Source organism: Mercenaria mercenaria, unplaced genomic scaffold (assembly GCF_021730395.1).
Source record: "Mercenaria mercenaria strain notata unplaced genomic scaffold, MADL_Memer_1 contig_1647, whole genome shotgun sequence".
NCBI lineage: Eukaryota > Metazoa > Mollusca > Bivalvia > Venerida > Veneridae > Mercenaria > Mercenaria mercenaria.
In genome coordinates this window covers 17,957-41,552 of record NW_026459640.1, presented here as the reverse complement: position 1 = coordinate 41,552, position 23,596 = coordinate 17,957, and the positions used below count along the sequence as shown (strand labels likewise).

The 23,596-nt window shown below is 35.5% G+C and overlaps 1 protein-coding gene across 1 annotated transcript; it reads right to left on the bottom strand.

The window, feature by feature from the left end:
- Positions 1-16,202: 16,202 nt before the first annotated feature.
- Positions 16,203-22,101, bottom strand: LOC128546224 (uncharacterized). The gene is made up of 2 exons (XM_053532677.1): positions 21,686-22,101; positions 16,203-17,468 (listed from the first exon to the last, which is right to left on the bottom strand). Exons 1-2 carry the CDS (start codon positions 22,092-22,094, stop codon positions 16,942-16,944), a joined length of 936 nt encoding a protein of 311 aa, XP_053388652.1. The 5' UTR covers positions 22,095-22,101; the 3' UTR covers positions 16,203-16,941.
- Between the last annotated feature and the right edge of the window lie 1,495 nt (positions 22,102-23,596).

Genomic DNA, 23,596 nt, shown 5'->3' with positions numbered 1-23,596 from the left:
GTTTCGCCAGCTAATTCGTCAGAGTCCACAGTACAATATTTTTAGCCAACAATTTCATAAAAATATAAATAATTTGATTTGCACATGCATGCATCACATCCATTGTGCATTATATAAAATATTTTGTACTTACTTCTAAAAAAATATGATAATACGCATTAGACTTCCATATAATTTCGTTTGATCTGTTGCGGCTTTACATAACACTGTATTAAAGATGAAAATTTATATTGATTAAAATACTGATGGATATACAAGCACTGCTTATACCTACCATAATATCACAGCTATTTAGGCGGTTCATCTTTTTGTTGGTAAAATTAATTATTATACAAAATAAATCTATACTACTATATTGTATTTGCAAACACTATCCAAATTACAGACCGTTCCATTAAAAAAGTATAAAGCACCGCTAACTTTAAAACCGAGTAATAACTCATGGCAATAGCAGCACTTCACTTGTGGTAGTCCAAACAATTTAACTGTTGTAACTGCTGGCAGTAGCAGCAGTTAACTGCCCGTACTGCTGGCAGTAGTGGCAGTTAACTGATGTAACTGCTGGCAGTAGGAGCAGTTAACTGCTGCTACTGCTGCTACTGCTGTACTGCCAACTTCACGCCGATCATGCCAGTTCATCAAACAAGGAAATTGAATGGAGGCTGTCATTTTCGAAAGCAGAGCGACAACTAGTTTGGTCATTTAATCAGACCCAGAGAATTTGTGTAAGCATCGTGAAAGTCTTCTTTAGCAACAAAATCTCCCCGAGATTTCCGGATTTGTTTCGTACATATTTCATTAAAACGACAATATTTTGGCTTATAGAGGAGACTGATGGAGAAGTTTGGAAGCCCGAGAATTTACTCTTTTGCCTGAACGCCCTTCTGAAAAGACTGATAATGTCTCTAGATGCAAAGAAAGTAAAAAAATATTTCATACCAGACGACAATATGATGGACACAAAGCCAGTAGAAAAGCTTGATTATCTAAAACATGAGTTAGAGACATACAAGGGTAACGGCGATTATATGTGGATAAAATTAATCGAAATGGGAATTTCTGACTTTGACAGAAATGATATATATCACCATCATATCGTTATCAATTGTCTAAGTTTTAGTCGCTTTTTAATTTACACTGATATGAAGAACACAGACTTAGAGGTATGTTTACAAAGAGTAAAGAACGTAGAAATGATTCTAGAAGGTGCTAACATTTTTTCCTGACATCGTGATTTTAACACATCATGGGTGCATGTTTAAAACTCTGCAAGCAATATTTAATAGAGAAACCGAAGTTTAAAAATACCATAGAAACAACAGAAACTGAAGTAAGATTAGGCCTTTATTTGAATTTGACATCAGGTAAGCTGACATTCGGGACATTTCTTTTTTGTACAATACAGTATCAAGAAACACTGAAAATAGTGCATGAGATTGAGAAAAGTTTTACGAGACAGGTGGTACATTATTCATTCTGGGAACGTTCCAAGAAACCAAATGATGACGATTATGATTTATCTAAGCCAATATACTCACTGGAAGAAACCATGAGGTTCTACATCGCCTTAGATGTTATATTACTTCCAAGTCTGAGTCAAATGTACCCAGCAGAAACCATCCAAGCAATGCTTGCGGATCAGAAACGCGTGCTATTTATTCATCCGTTATTATATGCCAAAGTGTTAAGCTTTCCTTGTCTGTTGGCAGTAAAAAACAATGAAGAATGTCGAATAGCCGTGAATGATATGAAAACATATGCAGCGACTAACAAAGACATAAAGAAAACTGTGTCTGATTTATTACCTGTTAACCTGGTAGAACATTGTTTACGCTTATTAGGTTGTGAGTCTGAAGCTGATGAATCATCAGAACGAACGGGAAAAGCAAGCTGACTAAAAGAAATGAGTACAGAAATAAAAAAAATTGGAATAAAACTCGGAGGACATTATTATGATGTGATTGAGATTCTAGCCTCGTATATTATACATGTACAGCAAGTTTTCCTTCATTTGCTTCTTGAAGTGGCTAATTTATTTCAACTTGTCGGACTGTCAAAAGAAACTTCCTTCGATTTTCCATGTGTAACTGTGTTGTACCCTAGAGTATCATACTGTGATGTCTGTGTGTACACAATTACAGGTTGGTCTTCGTAGTTTCATGTCAATTACTCATGCATGATTTTGAGCATTGTATGATATCTTATAGAAATACTGACATCTTGTTTTGACTGATACAAGTATAATATGTACAATTATTTTAGCTACAAGACCAGATTTGTTATCATCTATTTTGTATTTATGAATCTTCAGACCTCGTGATCAGTATTACCTAAACTAAGTATTCATTATTCCCTTTTGGTTTAGACCGCTTTTAGTGACTGCCATATCTTTGATAAATTACTGCATCTTTGAACTAAATTGTTGATGAAATAAATTATTTTAACTGTTACATGTAATCATTTGCGTTCAAACTGTGACTCTAGCCTGTGACATTTAAGTCACAGTGCAGCAGTTACATCATCTTCAGAAAGATAAGACATAGGGTCTTAGCCTGAATCACAACACAAAGAAATAAAACACTTCAGAGATAGATCATCAATTTTAAAACTACAGCTACAAATATTGAGCACATCCAAATAAATTATCAGCCTTGTCCCATACTCACGTTACCACAACTTTGAGAGATTTCTCCACCCACTCAATTCAAGCCGTCGAGTCACGGCGACGAAATAAACATAGATCTAAATTTCGTCACAATACGTTTATAAATTTTTTTTATATACAATATACCCCTTATTTTCAGTTTTATGAGCTGTTGCATTTGGGAAAAATGTATAAAATTAAGTTTCCTTAAAGGTAAAATTCTAAGTGTCTTTGAGCTGATTAATATAAATACTAGTATAAATTATGTCGGGGTCGTATGTAGCAGCAGCCACATACACTTTGAATGCGGTCCTAATGTTGCCTTTTCGAAAAACATTTCTTTCCTTCTTCTCTTCTTTCCTTTTCTTAGGATTTTCCGGGGGTCCGAACACCCCCTCCCCACCCCCCTCTGGATCCGCGCATGACGTTGGCTTAAGAAACTTGCTTTTCGAGGTTCGAGCCTTGATGGGTTCACCTTTTGTATTCTTTTATAATCGTTTTTTTTGAATATACATTGCAAGAGAAAATTGTGCAGTTCATTGATTCGATTTGTTAATGATGTGTTAGAAAGTCAAAAATACTTGACGTTTAAGATGGCACGTGTGAAAGACCTAATCATGGAGGGTTTGCAAACAGTTTCATCTTCAGATTGGTCTAGGTGTATTTACCATGTACTGTCAGTTGAACAAAAAAACTGGGAGTTAGATATTGCTATAGACAATCTTCCAGCACCTGTGATCATCGAACTAAACTCGGATTCAGTTACATCATCTGACTCGGAGACTGACACAGCTGAAGGGTCGTCAACAGACACAGCAAGAGAATTTGAAATAATGTGCCATGAATTAAACTGAAATAAAACTAGCAAATTATATTAAAAATGTAGAACAAATGAAAAATAAAGATAAGTCAAACATTATCATTAAAATATATCAATTGGTTTTTGAAAAGAGTTTTCAAAGATTCTTTGCTAAAATAAGAATAAAAATGTATACGAGAAAAAATATGGCCGTTATCTGGGATTGAACTCGCACCTCGGGGTTTGTAATTCTAACGCCCTATCAATTTCGCCAGTGAGATAATCAAGTTCATGGTAAACAAAACATACATATCAACTTACTCTAAAGAGATTTTTCAGCCAGGTACGAACGAATACCGATATAACCCAATTGAAAAAGTGTATCATTCCGTCCAGGCTCAAGACACGCGGCTATATTATAAAGTGAGCGAGATTCACGTCGTGTTTACCATGTTCACAATGTCAAGGACATCAGAGAGTAATAGACAAATATGTTCATACATGTATATATATATTTACGTTTGCTGGTTGTTTCTAACACATTAACGTTTCCATTTCATGAATGTTCCTCTATAACAACACTATGTTCTACAGTGTTCCGTTTGGAAAATCGTGACGTTTTATTTAATTCTAAACCGCGATGCACGATGGTATGATGAGAAAACGCGATGGCGAGATGGCACGATGATGAAACAACGATGGTACGATGGTGAAAACGCAATAGCACGATGATGAAATCGCGATAGTGCAATGATACGATGGTGAAATGTCGATGTAATATCGCGTTCTTTCATCGTACCATCGCGTTTTCACCATCGTACCATCGTGCCATCGCGTTTTCGTCATCGTTCCATCGTGCCATCGCGTTTTCACCATCGTACCATCGCGTTTTCACCATCGTGCCATCGCGTTATCACCATCGTACCATCGCGTTTTCACCGTCGTGCCATCGCGTTATCACCATCGTCCCATCTCGTTATCACCATCGTACCATCACGTTTTCACCATCGTACCATCGCCTTCCGGTTAGAAATGCGTAGTTCCGTGCACTTGTATTGTTGTCAACAATAGATTAATGTATCCCAATGTTTTTTGTGAGAAGAAATTTACCATTTAGATTCTGCTTTTTGCAAAATGTTTTACAAAATGTTCAGTGCTCAGTTCGTTAAAACTGTGTAAAATCTTCAAAGCCACACCCTTTGTGTTTTATGTATGCAGTAAAGTAAATAAAAAGCTGGGTGTTATAGTCACATGATTATTCAAACTCAGCTTATTCTTGTTAGGATGTAGAAGGTACATAGTGCAATGTGAAAATGAGATTGTATCAAGCCTGTATTTTACTGACACATATACTGAACCACTGCGCATGACCACCGGAAGGCGATGGTACGATGGTCAAAATGCGATGGTACGATGATGAAAACACGATGACACGATGGTGAAAACGCGATGGTACGATGGTGAAAACGCGATGGTACGATGGTGATAATGCGATGGTACGATGATGCAAACGCGATGGTACGATGATGAAAACGCGATGGTACGATGATACGATGGTGAAAACGCGATGGTACGATGACGAAAATGCGATATTACATCGACATTTCACCATCGTACCATCGCATCATCGCGATTTCATCATCGTGCCATCGCGTTTTCACCATCGTACCATCGTTGTTTCATCACCGTGTCATCGCACCATCGCGTTTTCGTCATCATACCATCGTGCATCGCGGTTTAGAATTCAATAAAAAGTCACGATTGTCCAAACGAAACACCGTTATATTCAGTAATAAACATTAAAAAAATCTTCAATAATCCATTTAATATATGTCCCTCAAATTCTAGAAAAGGCTATTTTTATCTTTTTATTTGCTCGCGTAAAAGAAAAAACGAAGTCTGTTTAAATGTCGAACTAGTTCGCATCGACAGGCTCAATATCTACTTGACTCAAAAACACATTCGTTTCCTTGTCATAAAAGCGTCTGCAATTTTTAACAACTTGTATGTCATGTAGCGAAATCAAGGGCTGCTTCAAAATAATTGCGGAGTCCGTTTAAAATGTATTTATAGACAGACAAGGCATGTATTTAGTTCCTGCCACCCTTTAAATTACCCTAATTGTTTTTATAAGGCTGACGACTTACGTTTGAAACTATACTTTAGAATGCTTCAAACGATTGTTTTCATCGTCCTTTGTTGACATGACGGACTACTTTTTAGTTGCTATAAATATGAAAATTGCACGGAGAAATCGTGTTCGATTCCCGCCAAATATAATAAAAGGATAGTTCTTCACGACATTTACCTTAAGGGTGAGTTCTTTATCCCGATAATCATCAGATGATCCAATAACATTATTCCAAAAGTACAGTAAAAAAATATTTCAAAAATAATTAACAGGGTTTTTTTTTGTCAAAATATTCTACCACAAATGAAGTCTAAATCATCTGCTTCATTGAACTATCTTACTTTTTTCAAATGGTCTGTTTAATTTAATAAAAGCGTTATCGTACCAAACTTAGTAAAAAATTCTTACTTCCAATACCATTACGTCTTTTGAATAACTTTACTACCAGACTAGTCATTTTCAACCTTCAGTCTGTACGCAGAAATGATAATTACTGTACAAAATACATATCGCAGGCATTTAAACTATTCAAACCTGATGGAGCTCTATTATATCAAATATATGTAATTATGCCAATAACGGCCTTCATTGGGGGGGGGGAGGGGGGGGGGGGGGGGGGTAAGCACGCCTGCGTCTTAAGCCTGACAACAGATCGACTTAATGATCTCCGCTGACGCCGTTGATGAGCTAAAATGTTGTAAAACTTTGCTAGACCCTTCGTCCGAGTTATATAAAGGAGTGTCTATCTGAACATTATGCGTACAGTTTAGTGCACATTACGATTTCCACGAGTCTGTTGGATATCTTCTTCACAGGAAATATATTCTACATTGCAAATAGCGTTTCCGATACTTTAGGTCAGCTGAAGCAATTCGGACACTAGACAGCGATCTAAAAGGCCTTCGTGCCTAAGGACATGTCCGAATCAAGAAATATCTTTATTTGATGGGGTGAGACTCCAGTTTGGAACGAATGTGTCACCAGCGAGACGCATAGCTCCGATCGGGAGTAGGTGGCAGGGTGTTCTCTCCCGGCAAGTTTGAAAAACAGGTATATAATGGTGGCCTCTGGTCTAAATTTTGAGAAAAGTTTATTGCCAAAATAGTTAGGTGCAACTTTGATGAATACAGGACACTCTGCTGTTAAAACATACGCATTACTTTGGACGAATTTTCAAGGCCTTCGGGTTTATCTCAGAAATTTTTGAAAAACATCACTGACAGGATAAGTCTGTGGAACCAATATAATTAAATGTTTAGCTGTTCCTCTACATAAACAAGTACTGTTGAGAAGTAACGAAATCGCAACATTTATAAAAACTACTGACAACTGAAAGTACTTTTTGCCTGACTGCCTAGCTGTCTTCATCTTCTATGTGAACTTGCAATACTTTGCATTTCTGTTTGTTTGTTTTGGATTTAACGGCATTTTTCAACATTAGTTCAGTCATGTAACGGCGGGCAGTTAACCTAGTGACCAGTGTTCTTTGATTCTGTACCAGTAAAAACCTGTTCTCCGCAAGTTACTGCCAACTTCCTCACATGAATTATCAGAGTTTGAGGACGAATGATTTCAAACACAATGTCTTTAATCAAACCGTCACGGAGAATATACGCCCCTCCCTTGGATCGAATTCGCGACCCCGCGATCCGTAGATCAACGCTCTCCCCACTGAGCTAAGCAGGCGGCCTTGCATTTCTGTACAAGACTGATAATAGACACACGGATGTAGGATTTGTTTTTACACAAGGTCTTGGAAACAAGATTACACTTTTTGTATTAAATAATTAGGTAGAACATATTCACAAACAAAAAGTGTTAGTATACAGCATCTTCTGTGAATGACTATGCTATAAATGATAAAAAGAATGAAAGGGACAACAAGTTAAGTAATTCATGACGACTGTTTTATTGTGCAGCATAACAAATTCATGCATGTCCACACAAATAAAAGTATATATTATCAATACACAATTATGCATAGAAAGTTGTGCTACAAAAGGAAGCAATCTCAAATACAGTGTTACTTCCCCTTATCGGTACAGTTTGACAATATTCCTTCTCAGCGGTTGCAAAGGGAACTAGGATAGTGTAGACAGAAAATGTTTCATTCAATAATAGTATATCGATGGCTCCATAATGTTATCAAGTAAAAATGACATACTAAAACGACTGAACACAAAACAAATGCACATGTCTACATAATGACCATGATGCTTAACAAGTTTTATTTTAAATGAACAGAAATGTAGGCAACTACAGTGTAGTTGTCATTAGTCGTCAAAGAAGGCCCACAACTCCAGACAACATAACTGATCATAAAAGTCAGGGCAACATGTACATATCCACTTCATGTCGTTGATGTGTACCAAGTTCCAATTCAGTTGGATGGAAACTGTAGGACTTAAGTTAACAATTTGATGAATCATTTTGAGGGCAACAACTCCAGAAAAAATAATTAGGCATAGAAGTTCTGATGCAATGCTCATGTCCCCTTCATGTTGATGATGTAAACAGAGTTTTATATGAATTTGATGGCAACTGTATGGGTTTAGTTTTTTGACACCGGAGACATAAAAGGAGTTTATTATATATCTTGGAATAAGTATGCTTTAAAAGTTTTCATAACGTAGGAAGCTGGTTTTGTTTTAACCAAGTTTAAAGGGAGCTTCTATATATAACGTCGACCTAGAGCCACAGACACTTGGGGTTCGGATCCCCAAAAACCCCATTCTCCCCCGCCCCTGGTTAAGTTTAGCCAATATTTTTTAGCATTTTACCATGTATTGAGCATAGGTGACGATCATAAAATGCATTTTGTAACAATTCAGCCTGTTTTTAAAAAATGTATTTTTATCGTCAGTGCTCTCAATATTACAAGATACGAAACATCGCACGAACAATGGGAACACTTGCTTGCGCTGGACCCTCGCTTTGTGTAGCGCATGTCATAAACCGGGTACCAAAGTTGATACTCATACGGCTATGTTAAACCATCATCACTTTTTTATGTAAACAAACCTCGTGTAACACGTGCTGAAGCGATAATCCGGTATAATGTAGTCGAAACGGTGTCAATTTTGGTACCTGGCAACAATATGCGCAGTTCAAAGCAGGGATCAATTCGCAAGGAAGTGTTCCATAGAATTTAGATTGATTGATTTACATTATTTATTGATTTCTCGTCGGAATACAAATGACAGTTGTCGGGACAGGTGTCATTTGACAGAATGGTAACAGATCTGACGATTGATACCAGTGATTCATTGGTAGGGGTTCATTTAAAAGTTTAACTGGCTATTGTTTCCCTAGTGTTCGTGCGATGTTTCATATCTTGTAATATTGAGAGCATTGATGGTAAAAATACATTTTTTAAAAACACGCTGAAATGTTACAAAATGCGTTTTATGATCGTCATCTATGCTCAATACATGGTAAAATGCTAAAATATATTGGCTAAACTTAACCAGGGGCGGAGGAGAATGGGGTGTGTGGAGGTCCGAACCCCAAGTGTCTGTGCCTAGAGCTAGAAGTCCGAGTAATGAATTTTATATAGATGTCATCTCGTTCAATGATGAATATTTGTGCCACGTTATGTGAGCTGCAATACATTCATAACAAGACGGCCTTTAAAGCCCTGCATCGCTCACCTGAAGGAAGTAGGTCAGTAGGTCACATTCATGGTCACTGAAGTCAGTTTTAAGATCGGTGTGCAAAACTGTACATGCCATGCAAATTTAAAGGCTGTATCTTAAAAAAAAAGTAGGTCAGTAGGTCATATTCCACATGACCCAGATTCAAACTTGACCTAAAGTTCATCAAGATTAACATTCTGTCCAAGTTTTATGAAAATAGTCATATATGTGGGAATTAGGGTGTTAACAAGCTTTTCATTCAATTTGACCTGGTGACCTAGTTTTTGACCTCATTTGACCCAGATTTATACTTCACCTAAAGATCATCAAGATTTACATTTTGACCAAGTTTCATTACATTATCATCATAAATGTGGTCTCCAGAGTGTTTAGTAGCTTTTCCTTAGACTTGACTGGTGACCTAGTTTTGGATCCCACCTGACCCAGATTTGAACCTAAAGATCATCAAAGTTAACATTCTGATTAAGTTTAAGAACGATATAGTCATAAATGTGACCTCTAGAGTGTCAAAAAGCTTTTCCTTTGCTTTGACCTGGTGACCTAGTGTCTGAATCTACTTGACCCAGATTTTAACTTGACCTAAAAATCGTCAAGATTTACATTCTGACCAAGTTTCATAGAGATATTATCATAAATGTGACCTCTAGAGTGTAAACAAGCTTTACATTTGATTTGACCTGGTGATCTAGTTTCCTACCACACCTAACTCAGATTTAAACTTGACCTAAAGATCATCAAGATTAACATTCCGACCACATTTCATGAAGATACAGTCATAAATGTGGCCTCTAGATTGTTAACTAGCTTTTTCTTTGATTTGACCTCGTGACTTTGTTTTTGGCTCCACCTGACCCAGATTTAAGCTTAATCTAGAAATCATAAAGGTTAACATTCTTACCAAGTTTCATTAAGATATGTCAAGAATGTGGCTTCCTAGAGTGTTAACTAGCTTTTCCTTTTATTTGACCTGGTGACCTAGTTTTTGATCCCACCTAAACCAGATTTGAACATGACCTAAAGACTGTCACGGTTAACATTCTGACCAAGTTTTATTAAGCTATAGTCATAAATGTGGCCTTTAGAGTGTAACAAGCTTACCTTTGTTTTGACCTGGTGATTTAGTTTCTGACTCCACTTGACCTAAATTTAAATTTGACCTAAAAATAATTAAGATTAACATTCTGACCAAGTTTCATGAAGATATAGTCATAAATGTGGCCTCTAAAGTGTTAGCAAGCTTTTCCTTTGATTTTGACGTGTTGACCTAGTTTTTGACCTCACCTTACCCAGATTTAAACTTGACCTAAAGATCATCAAGATTAACATTCTGACAAAGTTTCATGAAGACATAGTTTCATTAAGATTCGGCCAAAATTGTGACCTATAGAGTGTTTGTCGAATTGTTGACGAAGGACGGACGACGGACACAGGGGGTTCACAAAAGCTCACCTTTGAGCTCTTCGTGCTCAGGTGAGCTAAAATGTTACAGACAGAAAAAGTTTAGTTTTTGACTATTTAATTGTGATCTTGACTATTATTTGAATCTAGCATGTGCCAAATCGAAATATAACATTTAATAACCATGCCAAGTAATTTGAAAATCCACCCATCATGGAAAATTTACTGACAACGAGAAAAACATTATTTGAATTTCACTTTCCACACCACAAAAAAAAAAGCAATAGCGTATTTACAGTGAAACATCATGAAACGTTTTCTATAAAACAATTACTAAAGACTTATACTTTTTCAAAGACTGGATTATTAAGTTATATTGTTTATGTAGAACTATGCTCAGTGAATTGGAAAAAAATATTGTGCCAGTAGATGATTAATCAAAATCTTCCGTATATATAATGTCATTAACAATTGTGAGGTTTCAAAGTATGCTGTAAATTAATATAAAGCAGGTTCTTCATGCACGACAGATATTTCTTTTTCCCCATATCTTGATATTTCTTCTCTGCTTCTGATCTGTGTCTAGAAATATGATTACACATTTTGTACTATTCATGTAACCACGTTACAATTTTTAAGTACAATTTTGTAGAATTATGCTTGTTGCAGTATTGTCTGGATACATACTTTCCATGAGAGTACACCCTTCTTAACTTCCATTAGCATTTGAGAGATTTCAATGTATTTTGCAAATTAATCTAAGGAAGGTTCTTCATGCATGGTGCATATTCTCCTATTTCCCTAATACTTGATATTTCTATTTCTCTGATATTGGAAATATAATTGTACATTCACATTTTGTATGATCCATCAAATAGTTTATTTTTTTTTTGTTGACCAATGCTTCAAACACGTGTGGCCCTTTAGATGAGCGTCTGAAATGAGAAACATTTTACACCCCGTGTACCTGGAAAAGTGTTATGTTGGTTGCTAACGTGTTATGTTGCCGCGAAAATAACAAATGACGAGAGGTACGTTATTTTGAGTCTGTTTTATTCATTTCGTAGCTACACCAGTAAAACTATGAACAGGTATGTATGCAGTGGTCCTTCCTCTACACGGAGATGTAATTTTTTCCTACACAAAAGTAGGATCAGATTTAAAACTTGAGAAACGTGTCCAAAAATCAACAGTTCAATCAATTAAAAATTATTAGAAATACTTACAAACCCTAGCGAAAACTCAGATTTCGTAAATATGTAGTGGAACAATATTAGAATATTTACTCGCAAAGATGAATGCACTGGCCTTGGTACTTTTCTCCAAAATGACAGGTTTTCTGCACTTGGTGGCACAAATGGACGCTGCACGCGAAATATGGTGGATACTGCACACGTAAAATGAATTGGATACTGCCCGTGATGCATGTTTTAATATTCTTTTACAGAGACAAATACAGGCTTGGGATTGTTTAATTTATTATTTTCAGGGCTGAAATCGACCATATAGTCCTAAGTTTATATATAATAATTATTTTATTGCATTTTTTTAAAAAGTACAATCAAATACATAAAGTAAGTGAAAAGTGCAAGTGGATCGGGTAACAATTTAATTCAACATTAGTTACACCCCCTCCCCCCTTCCCAAAGGGTCAAATTTGATATCAATTTTTCCGATTTAGCATTTCTATCGAGTTGTATCTATGTACATGTATTGTACTTGTGTCCCTTTTCCTTACCATCTTTCAAGACTGACCATCAGTACAAAAAGGACTTTATGCCAAAGGTATGTATGAAATGTATTTTTACTTGCGAAAAGTAGGTGAGAAAGATTAAATAGACAATGAGATAAGATGATCTATTTATCTCTGTCTGTCATCTATCTATCTATCTATCTTTTGAATATTAAATAGCAAAAAAAAAAAATTTCTTCGTACTGGTTAACCTGTCTCATAATATTTGATTTCAGTAAACCTTGTGTCCTCAATTATGGATCAGTTCAAGTGTTACCACTGTGAGGAGACGTGCCAGACATTGTCTGAAATTGTGACAAACTGCAAAATATTCCATAGTAGCCAAACAATGAAATTCAGAGAAATTATGTTAAATGAAATGTCAGGTAAATATGGATACACAGGACTAAATAATTTGATATCATTCCGGAACAGATAACACATTAGAAAAAAAGAAGTATTTGTTCAAAATGATATGATTGTTGTTAAAAACAAGGATAGTTCTGTTGCTGCAATTAAGACACCAGTGAAACCCAAACAAGATACATGTAATACTGCAAATAAATCTATTTTTGAAACGCCCAGGAATCCGAAATACACGTGTTCTTACTGCAACACTATAAAACGGGTGTGTTTTGAAAATTCAAGACGCACGTCCGTACCAAGATCACATCAAAATTACCCCCGAGGTACTGAGAAAATAAATTACGGTTATTAATATTAGGAGATCAGATGAGTTACAGCTAAATGCACATTTATAAGACTTTATCTTTTTAATGTGTTTTGGTCTTGAAAATGTAGTTTTCAGTTGAAAAACATCAATAAACAAGGCAACACGGGCAGTAGCCACCTTCGTCTCATGTAGTATCCAGACAATTTCACCATATTACTCGTGCAGTATCCATTTTGTGCCACCAAGTGCAGAAAACCTGTCATTTTGGAGAAAAGTACCAAGGCCAGTGCATTTATCTTTGCGGGTAAATATTCTAATATTGTTCCACTACACATATTCACGAAATCTGAGTTTTAAGCTCTCGTACAACTACAAATATTTCAAAACTATTAACATCATGTCTAACTGCTGTGAAAGCCCACGTGGAAAGATACTGCGATAAAGTATACGAAAACTCTGGTAAACACTTATTTTGGTCGATTAAAAATTCTGGCGAAATCCTGGATAAATTGAAAATTAATAATTACAAGGTATCTACAGTCAGTACATACGATTTTTCTACTTTGTATACCACTTTACCACATAACTTAATAAATGACAAATTAACTGCCCTAATTCAAAAGACTTTTGACCGAGAGAATGCTATATTTATCGCTTGCAATTTTGATAAAGCTTTTTTTACTAGCAATATTATTAAACATTATACTATGTGGACCTGTGACGAAGTTTGTAAAGCCCTTTCCTTTTTATTGAACAACATTTACATCAGGTTTGGGAATGCAGTTTTTAGACAAGTTGTTGGTATTCCCATGGGAACAAATTGTGCACCCCTTGTCGCAGATTTGTTTTTATATTGTTATGAAAGAGACTTTATGTTGAGCCTTTCTCCAGATACGCAAGCAGATATTATAACTGCATTCAATAATACATCACGTTATCTGGATGATATTCTTAATATGGATAATCCGTTTTTTGGTCATTTGGTGGGTACTATTTATCCTAGGGAGCTTCAGTTAATTAAAACTAACAATTCGGATACTGATGCTTCATTTTTAGATTTACATCTCTCTATTTATGACAATATTGTACATACCAAAATTTATGACAAGAGGGATGATTTTAATTTTATTGTAAATTTTCCCCATTTGGATGGGGATGTACCTCAGGCTACATTTTATGGGGTATATATTTCTCAATTAATTCGGTTTGCCAGAGCGTGTAGTCATGTCAAGCATTTCAATGAACGTAATCAATATATTACAAGTAAACTTCTTCAGCAAGGCTACCGTTATTACAAATTGCGTAAATATTTTACTAAATTTTATTATCGTAATTCTGATTTAGTTTTAAAATTCATAGTAATTTAAAGACACTTCTGCGAAAAGGGTATTTCTAAACCCGTTTTTTATGGGGATGTGGTTTACAAACTTCGTAAGATCTTGGTTCATGGTAATTTTCCAAATGTATTTGAAAAGTTTATCAAACGTTTTTTTAAAAGAGGTTACGACCCAACTGTTTTGAGACATACCGCATGTTTAGTGTTCAACCCGTTTACAGTTGGACACTACGCTTCCCTCTTTGATTGCGTCCTGACGGAAGAAGGGGAGGACCTATGATGAGCATTTTTTAAATCCTACCAGGACTGAACTGTTTTGATATTTGTCTTCTGGCCTGTTTCGTCGGCCCTTAAGGGTGTTCTCTGTTGCTCATGTCTTCTGAAAGGCCATTGAGTACATACGTTTTTGGTTCTTAAGGTTTGGATTTTTATATATTTATACACGAGCATTTTTGTGTTTTACATGCTATGCCTTTTTGTTTCCATTTACGGTGTTAGAGATTACCTGGAGGGTTACTTTTATTTACACTGTCCCATGTCTTTGGAACATGGTGGGGGTAAGAGTGAGGTTGGTGTGCGCACCATAAACCGTTTTAAAGCTCCCCAGTGGTGTTTTTGCCACTGACCGTTCCAAGGCGGTGCCCCACTGTGTTCCTTTGTTTGTTCGTTTTGTCCTTGTGTGTTGACTTTGTGTGCGCGCGTGTGTGTATGCTTATTGTTCGTCTTGTCCTTATGTGTTGGCTTTGAGTGTGTGTGTGTGTGTGTGTGTGTGTGTTGTTCGTTTTGTCCTGATGTGTAAGCTTTGAGTGTGTGTGTGTGTGTGTGTGTGTGTGTGGTGCACGCGTTTGCGTGCTGGGGGTATATCTCAATTGTGCATGAGGGTATTTTTGTTTGTATTTAACCTTATCCGACGATTTCATGGTAATACCAGATTTTTTACTGGAACGTTTATGTTTTTTATGTTTCTTATGATGCGATTTGGATGAATTAGAACAATGTTCATCGTGTGTTCTTGAGTTATCTTCAGTAGAACCATCCGAATCTGAGTCACTGTCCGAACTCGAGCTATCCGAACTTGAATCGCTCGATGAAACTTGCAGGCCTAAATCTTTTAACTGTTTAGAAGCCTTTTTTCTCAAAGATTTGGACTTTCTTAAATCTGCTATAGTTAGAGATTCAAGTTCATCTTTTTTAACTGATAAGTTCTTGTTTTGAACTGAATCTGTAGAAGTTGTTGTTGTTTGTGTTTTTAAATTATTGGAAGAAATATCCAAACCTCTTAGAGCCTTGACCTCGTCTCTTTTCCTCACCACTTTCTGGCGTAATTCTTCTTTCTGTTTAATTTTCTTGAGTTTTGCTTCGTCTTTTTCTAGAGTTTCCAACTCACGTTGCAATTTTTCGATTTCCTGATCGTCCGAATCAACCTCCCGGGTAAAGAGTGTTTCCCATCATCCTCTGCGGAAGATGCGTTTGATTTTTGCGCTTTAGATTTTACCGGCGAGAAAACCGAATCTTTTCTAGTATCCTCAGCAACCTGATCATCATTGTTATCGCTGTTATCTTTAGTGTCTAGCGATATCCCCTGTTCGTTCATCAGTTTATAGTTAAGTTTTGCTCCCTTTCGCAATCCCGTTGCCATTTTATGAAGAGCAAATGATGAAACCTTGACAAATCAATGTTAACATGCAAATGTGTACGTATTGCACCACATTTTTGTGTACTTGTAAGTCAAATTGACGAATTTATTCACTGTTGTTCACAAAGTCCAATGAAAAAGTTATTTTTAATACAATAAACCCTTAAAGGGTTTATTTAATTTCTCTTATTTATAATATTGTTATTCCATATGTTGACATGTTATCTAAATATCACAGATTTATCCAATTTCCTTTGTTATAGTTCTTTTTAACTACTAATTGAAAATCAGTGTGACACGCTGAACAACTAAGAACTAAGTGACGCTACATTTCGCGGTTCCTATTTTAAAGATGATAGAAATACCCAATCAAAATTTAAGTAACAAACAAAACTATCACCAATGAAAAAACGGGAGATAAATTTTTGGTTACCGGCTGAAACCAGGAAGTGAAGAACAAGCCGGGCTAAAGTCGGGTGTGCTTGAATTAAATATTTTAATTGAATTAAAATAAACCAATTAAAGCCCTATTTTTAGACTCAAATAAATAAGGAAACCACAGTTGAAAAAGACTGGAATTTAATGTCAGCAAACGTGTCACTAAAGCATGTAAAGATGACAAATCAATACAATTAATTAAGTACGGGAAGACAAATTATTTAATAAATCAGTTGAATACTGATATACCCGCCAACCCTCAGCCAAGCCCAGCAAGAACTATAAATACAAAGCAGAGAGAAAAAATAAAATCAGCAATAACATAACACAAATTATAGGGTTGAATGACAAAGGATCCTACCTTACAGTAGATAAGATAAAAATAGCCTGCAAAAAAAAAATAAACATATTCATTCATAAAGAATTATAAAGGTTACAGACGTTTGACTGTGTATGTTTAGATTTCCTAAATGACGTAGTAAACGTCATTATAGACGTTTATGTCAACGTAGATATAACTCTAAGGAAAAAGAATCTTAAACGATTTGATCCTTCTGAGTTTAGATGTAAACCACCATCCCGCTTTGCGAATAAAAAACGTTTAATGTCGCCTCTAAAACAAAAGGGTCTGTAAGACCTGATAAATTTGAAGTTTAACTCAGAAGCCAAATAATCCTGTGAATGAAAATTGAACTGTTGAACAGTTGATTTAGTATGTGAGTGATCTACCGGTCTGGGTAAGATAGAAGAAACTATAATAGCAATATCCTTATTGAATTTGCGAATAGAAGCCACCAAATTGGCGAAATCTGAAGACATGTGCTGTAGTGAATGACCATTTGCAATATTGTTAGTTCCCACATGAATTATCACAAAATTGAAGTCCGCAAGTGGAACTGCTCTGGAGTCGACCAGAAATGATAATTTGCCAATTGTAGCCCCCGGAAAGGCAAATATAGACACGCCTTGAATTGAAGGTAGATGTTTAATAATAGAGTCTCCCATAATGCAAACACGTCGCACGTCTGTAACAATAAATAAAGAAATATTGTGTACAATATTACGATGAGCCTAATATACTTATAAATAAAATTTTATGCATATGTTTATGAATAAAAACAGATAAAAGGCTGTACTGTAATATGTGAAAGTAACATACCAAAAAGACTATACTCAATGTGTTCAAACAACTGAACCAATAATATGCACACACCAGAAAAGTCTGTCCGGAAAGTGAAAACGTCTAACCGACAACAGACACATAACTCCGTTAGGATGAAATGCCTGAATGTGACATACCACTGGCCAGTGTCTCAAACTGAGTTTTTAATATACGTACTATATTTCTTGTTTAAGTTATTAGCTACCAAGCGTGAAATTTTAAATTTGTCGTCTAGCGAATATTGAATATACCTTTTGTATGCATCAGAGCGCCAGTCTCCCAAAAGTTGAATGAGATCAGGCGGAATTTCCATTTGAAAGGCTAGAGTAGCGAAACCTCTTCTGAAGGAATGAGTAGAAAATTCAGCTGGGTTAAGACCAATCTTACGAATACAAGATCTCAAATTAGTTTGAAACAACTGATAGTAAACTACTTTGGCCAGAAGTCAAAATGAAAAGAGGGGCATTATCTCCAGCTGGGAAGACTTTAACCATGTTACGGAAAGCTGGTTACTGGACATAAACAGGAGTCTGAAATTGAAGATAACGGAGTTCTCAGAATTCTTTCACCTGCCTGAATGGTCTTTGTCCAGTGCATAGAAACCAACAATTCATTATTTAACACTTCAACATCTTTCCTTAGTAAAAATTTTGGATTCATAATATCCTTTTTAACGGCAGGGACCAGATTTGATTTCCTGGCCATTAGAAAAAAGGCAAACAGAAATAAACACCAATAAGTGATATTATCTGCTTTAGAAAAGTCTAAAACTAAATAAATATTTTGTAGTATAACGGGTGTAATAGCTTCAGCTTGTTTAACTGAATGCTGTTTCAACTTAGCAATACCTTTTAGAGATAGATTTAGTAGAAAGTTGTTGATATAATTGGTTTCGCAACCTAACATCTGATGCATGGTTTTGATGCCACTGATATAATTCTTTATAGAATCTACTGATCTAAAGGATCTGCTCAAAAACTGAGCATACAACTGAAGGGTAATAGTTGACACTGGGAGAAAACACAATTTTAAAATATAAACAAAACATTAAAAATGTCTTCCATTGAATTCTGAGATTTCTTCTGGAGCCTTCTGCGTAAGCAGCCTTGTTAGTAGCTCTCAGATCTTGCTTCAAGACATTCAATTGAGACTCTGAAAATTTAAAAATAAAAACTGTAAATCCTGTCCGCTTAAACTGCAAATTAGAAAACTGCTTATTTGAACTGATTGTGAACAAATAAATGCAACTTCACCAGTTATTGATAAATTGGAAGTTTAGATTCCAGAACCTGACATTCCTTTAATTCTGAATTATTCACCAGTCTTCTAAATTCCTGCTCATGATAAACTGCTTAAATGCCATCTAGATAAATGATCTGCATTTCGATTCTCATCTGAGCTTAAATGTTGAACTCTGATTTCGAACTCATTTATTGCAGCAAAGTAACATATTTCTCTCAAACAACTTTGCAGAAATGGACATTTTGACCGACCCGTATTTACAGTGATGCATACTGACAAGTTATCACACAAAATGACAATTTTATGATGTCTTAAGTGTTTTCCCCATAAGTGAAGGCAAACAACTACAGATAACATCTCTAAAGCCCCTATGTGTAACTGTTTTTGTAAAATACTTTCTGGAAATTTGGTATGAAAGTAATTTCCTTTCCAAAAACCGCCACAAGCTTGTAAACAAGCATCAGAGGAAAAAACCGCATCAGCCGAAGACCAATTACCCAACGACATTAAAGAAACACCATTAAATAATGGTAAAAAGGAATCCCACCATAAAATGTCCTTTTTAACCTCTTGAGGAATATTGTGTGAGTCTGTATGTCCATAACATACAATTGTTTTAACCAATTTAACAACCTACTTATGAAAACCCGACTTGACTTGACACACGCTCCAATGAAATTCAATTTACCAAGTAATGACTGAACTTCTTTGATTGAAGCTTGATCCTTGAACAACCATGAGTGAACGAGATAACGAATTTCTGTTAATCTCTCCGGAGTTATTTCCATTGTCATTTTTATAGTGTCAAATAGAACACCTAAAAAGGACATGGTGGTTGTTGGTGGACAGCTTTTGTTAGGTGATTCTTCAATACCACACTTAGACAAGACTTTTTCTAAAAGTAAATAAGCTGATTGAGCTCTTTCTGGTCTTTCAACACTGCAAAGTCATCCAAATAATTTAAAATAAAAACTCTAAAGTTGAACAAAATAAATGCTATCGCATTGGTAACCCTTTGACAAATAGCTGCCGCACTTCTGAGACCCATCGACAAAACCGTATCACAGAATAAATGTTTCTTCCAGACAAAGGCTACTAGATTGTACTGAGAGGGACAAATACTTATTTGGCGATATGCCCTTCTCAGATCTTTTTTAAACATTAATGCTCCTTGACCTTTAGATAAAATTAAATTAATAAAATCGTCTATCTTTGGGTACAATAAAGAAACCTGTTCACCTAGGTAGAAATCTTTGTCTATATGGTCATTAACCGAGTTAGGTTTGGAACTACTTAAATCTAAAATTATTCTTCTCTCTGTGACCGACTTTTTTGGAACTGTATTTAACGGGGAAATGACTATATTGCTGTAAAAAGGATTTGATTTAAATGGACCAATGATAGCTTTTCACTGAGTTCTGTTTTCAAGAAGTTGTTGATTGCATCCGGAAATTCAGTTGCCCCTTTATAATTTTTGTATTTCCATATTTCTTTTGATTTGTGCAACACGTTTTCTTGACCTATAAGTCCAAGAGGAAACCCATATTCAAGAAGATCGCATACCAATAAATCTTTATAATCAAACTGTTCCAAGGTTTTTCTCATGTAATCAGTGTTTATCTTATCATTAACCCTGATACGACAACCTTTGAAATTATATTTGCCTGAACTTTTAACCTGTTCATGTAATCTATCATTTCATGTAATGTATTATAGTTTGAAATCAGTACTAAACTGTTACAAATAAGACAGGTATGATTGTGATTACACGCAACTTTGATTTTGGAGTAGTACTAACTTGATTTTTGTAACAAAACCTTGGCATGAATAAATCTTCTGTTTTCCTTCGTCTTTGAAATTGGACAGTATAATTTTTAAGTCAAGCTGACATATGTGGGCAAGAGGATGAACTCTCCGGATGCTGTAGCTTAACCTTATCTTTAATCCAACAAGTAGCACAAATATGTTGTGCGTACCTGAGTTTCCCTTTAACTACTACTGTGTGACTATTTTTATGGTCACACTTGTTACGTTGGTAGAAAGAGCAAAACCAAACTGGTGACTCTTCTTCAGGTGATTGTTGTTTAAAAGGGGGATTTATGTAACCTTTATTCCTGCCCCTGACGCCCTGATGCGAAGCTGATTTGCTACTACTCTTTTCAACAAAATTAACTCTAAATAAGTGAAAATCATCTTCCCAATTTTAGTAACCCAGCTCAATTTCTCTCAAAACTGCTGCATAAAAAGATTTGAGCGTTTTAAATTCATAAGTAGAATTCAAGTACATGATACGCTTAAGAAGAGCTATTCTACCATTTCTTTCTACAGATTTGATGGATGGATCAGATATGATCTCTAATTCACCTGCTACAAACAAGTTTAAATCTAAATTTTGAAAGGTAATATGTTGGTTTACAAATTCATATCCAATTGTGCATGAGGGTATTTTTGTTTGTATTTAACCTTATCCGACGATTTCATGGTAATACCAGATTTTTTACTGGAACGTTTATGTTTTTTATGCTTCTTATGATGCGATTTGGATGAATTAGAACTATGTTCATCGTGTGTTTTTGAGTTATCTTCAGTAGAACCATCCGAATCTGAGTCACTGTCCGAACTCGAGCTATCCGAACTTGAATCGCTCGATGAAACTTGCAGGCCTAAATCTTTTAACTGTTTAGAAGCCTTTTTTCTCAAAGATTTGGACTTTCTTAAATCTGCTAAAAGTTAGAGATTCAAGTTCATCTTTTTTAACTGATAAGTTCTTGTTTTGAACTGAATCCCGTAGAAGTTGTTGTTGTTTGTGTTTTTAAATATTGGAAGAAATATCCAAACCTCTTAGAGCCTTGACCTCGTCTCTTTTCCTCACCACTTTCTGGCGTAATTCTTCTTTCTGTTTAATTTTCTTGAGTTTTGCTTCGTCTTTTTCTAGAGTTTCCAACTCACGTTGCAATTTTTCGATTTCCTGATCGTCCGAATCAACCTCCTCGGGTAAAGAGTGTTTCCCATCATCCTCTGCGGAAGATGCGTTTGATTTTTGCGCTTTAGATTTTACCGGCGAGAAAACCGAATCTTTTCTAGTATCCTCAGCAACCTGATCATCATTGTTATCGCTGTTATCTTTAGTGTCTAGCGATATCCCCTGTTCGTTCATCAGTTTATAGTTAAGTTTTGCTCCCTTTCGCAATCCCGTTGCCATTTTATGAAGAGCAAATGATGAACCTTGACAAATCAATGTTAACATGCAAATGTGTACGTATTGCACCACATTTTTGTGTACTTGTAAGTCAAATTGACGAATTTATTCACTGTTGTTCACAAAGTCCAATGAAAAAGTTATTTTTAATACAATAAACCCTTAAAGGGTTTATTTAATTTCTCTTATTTATAATATTGTTATTCCATATGTTGACATGTTATCTAAATATCACAGATTTATCCAATTTCCTTTGTTATAGTTCTTTTTAACTACTAATTGAAAATCAGTGTGACACGCTGAAAAACTAAGAACTAAGTGACGCTACATTTCGCGGTTCCTATTTTAAAGATGATAGAAATACCCAATCAAAATTTAAGTAACAAACAAAACTATCACCAATGAAAAAACGGGAGATAAATTTTTGGTTACCGGCTGAAACCAGGAAGTGAAGAACAAGCCGGGCTAAAGTCGGGTGTGCTTGAATTAAATATTTTAATTGAATTAAAATAAACCAATCCATAATTTGAATCTGACTGAATTTGCAGGAGTTTTAATACTCAAGGAATCAAGGTAGCTGTGGCATATTAACTGAAGGAACAAATAATCAAATTTGATAGCCCTGTCCACTTCATGCTGATGTTGTGTACCAAGTTTCATTTGAACTGATAATTAGTATATACATGAAATAATTAAACAAAAGCAGCAACTATCCTATATCTTTTTTTATGTCTACTGTTCATGGCCTAGCCAAAGCTCCATAAGGATGTATTGGGGTTTTTTATTCACCATATCATACTGTAACTGCAATAAAAGACCAACATGTACACTTATATATACATAAATTTTACTTTCACAATTAACTGTGCTTTTCTTTAAAATTCAATTGCTGACACTTTATCATATAATTTAAACAATTTTGAGAAATACATAAATCTAAAATCAAATATTATATAATTTGTTTAATAACATCTACATCTACATCTACATCTTTCACCCAACCGTCGATTTCCGACTATCACTGGGCGGCGCTGTCAGAGAAACAGTTGTTAAAGAACTGATATGTTACAATGTTAAAAGAATAAAAGCTAAAAAAGACAGTATGCTACAGTTAAAATGGGACAGAGGCAACAGAATTACATACTGACCACCGCCAGCCTCTCTCTAAAGATACTGAGACTGGGGCTAGATTTAACATGAGTTGGTAGGGAGTTCCAGAGTCGGATGGTCCTAGGGAAGTAGGAGTTAGAAAAGTACTGAGTGTGAGACATGGGGATTAAGTAATTTAGGTTTCTAGTTGGAATAAGATGAGATTGGTCGACTGCAACTGTCTGGGTCCTTATTTTATAAAACATTACTAATGAATTGTGTAACCTTCTATATTGGAGTGTATTCCATTCTAAGATTTTCAGCATTTGTGTAACACTACTGGTGTAACTGTAGTCATACATGACGTACCTAGCAGCTGACCTTTGGACATTTTCGACTTTGCTAGTGAGGGTTTTTTGCCAAGGATGCCAGACGCTTGAACAGTACTCAAGTTGAGGGCG

What these genes read in the sequence shown, in the direction of transcription:
- LOC128546224 (XM_053532677.1), bottom strand. Translation starts at nt 22,094, where the DNA reads ATGTTAACATTGATTTGTCAAGGTTCATCATTTGCTCTTCATAAAATG. An exon ending in CGAGGTCAAGGCTCTAAGAG is followed by an intron (nt 17,469 to 21,685) that starts GTTTGGATATTT and finishes TTATTGTTACAG; the next exon opens with ACGTGCGACGTGTTTGCATT.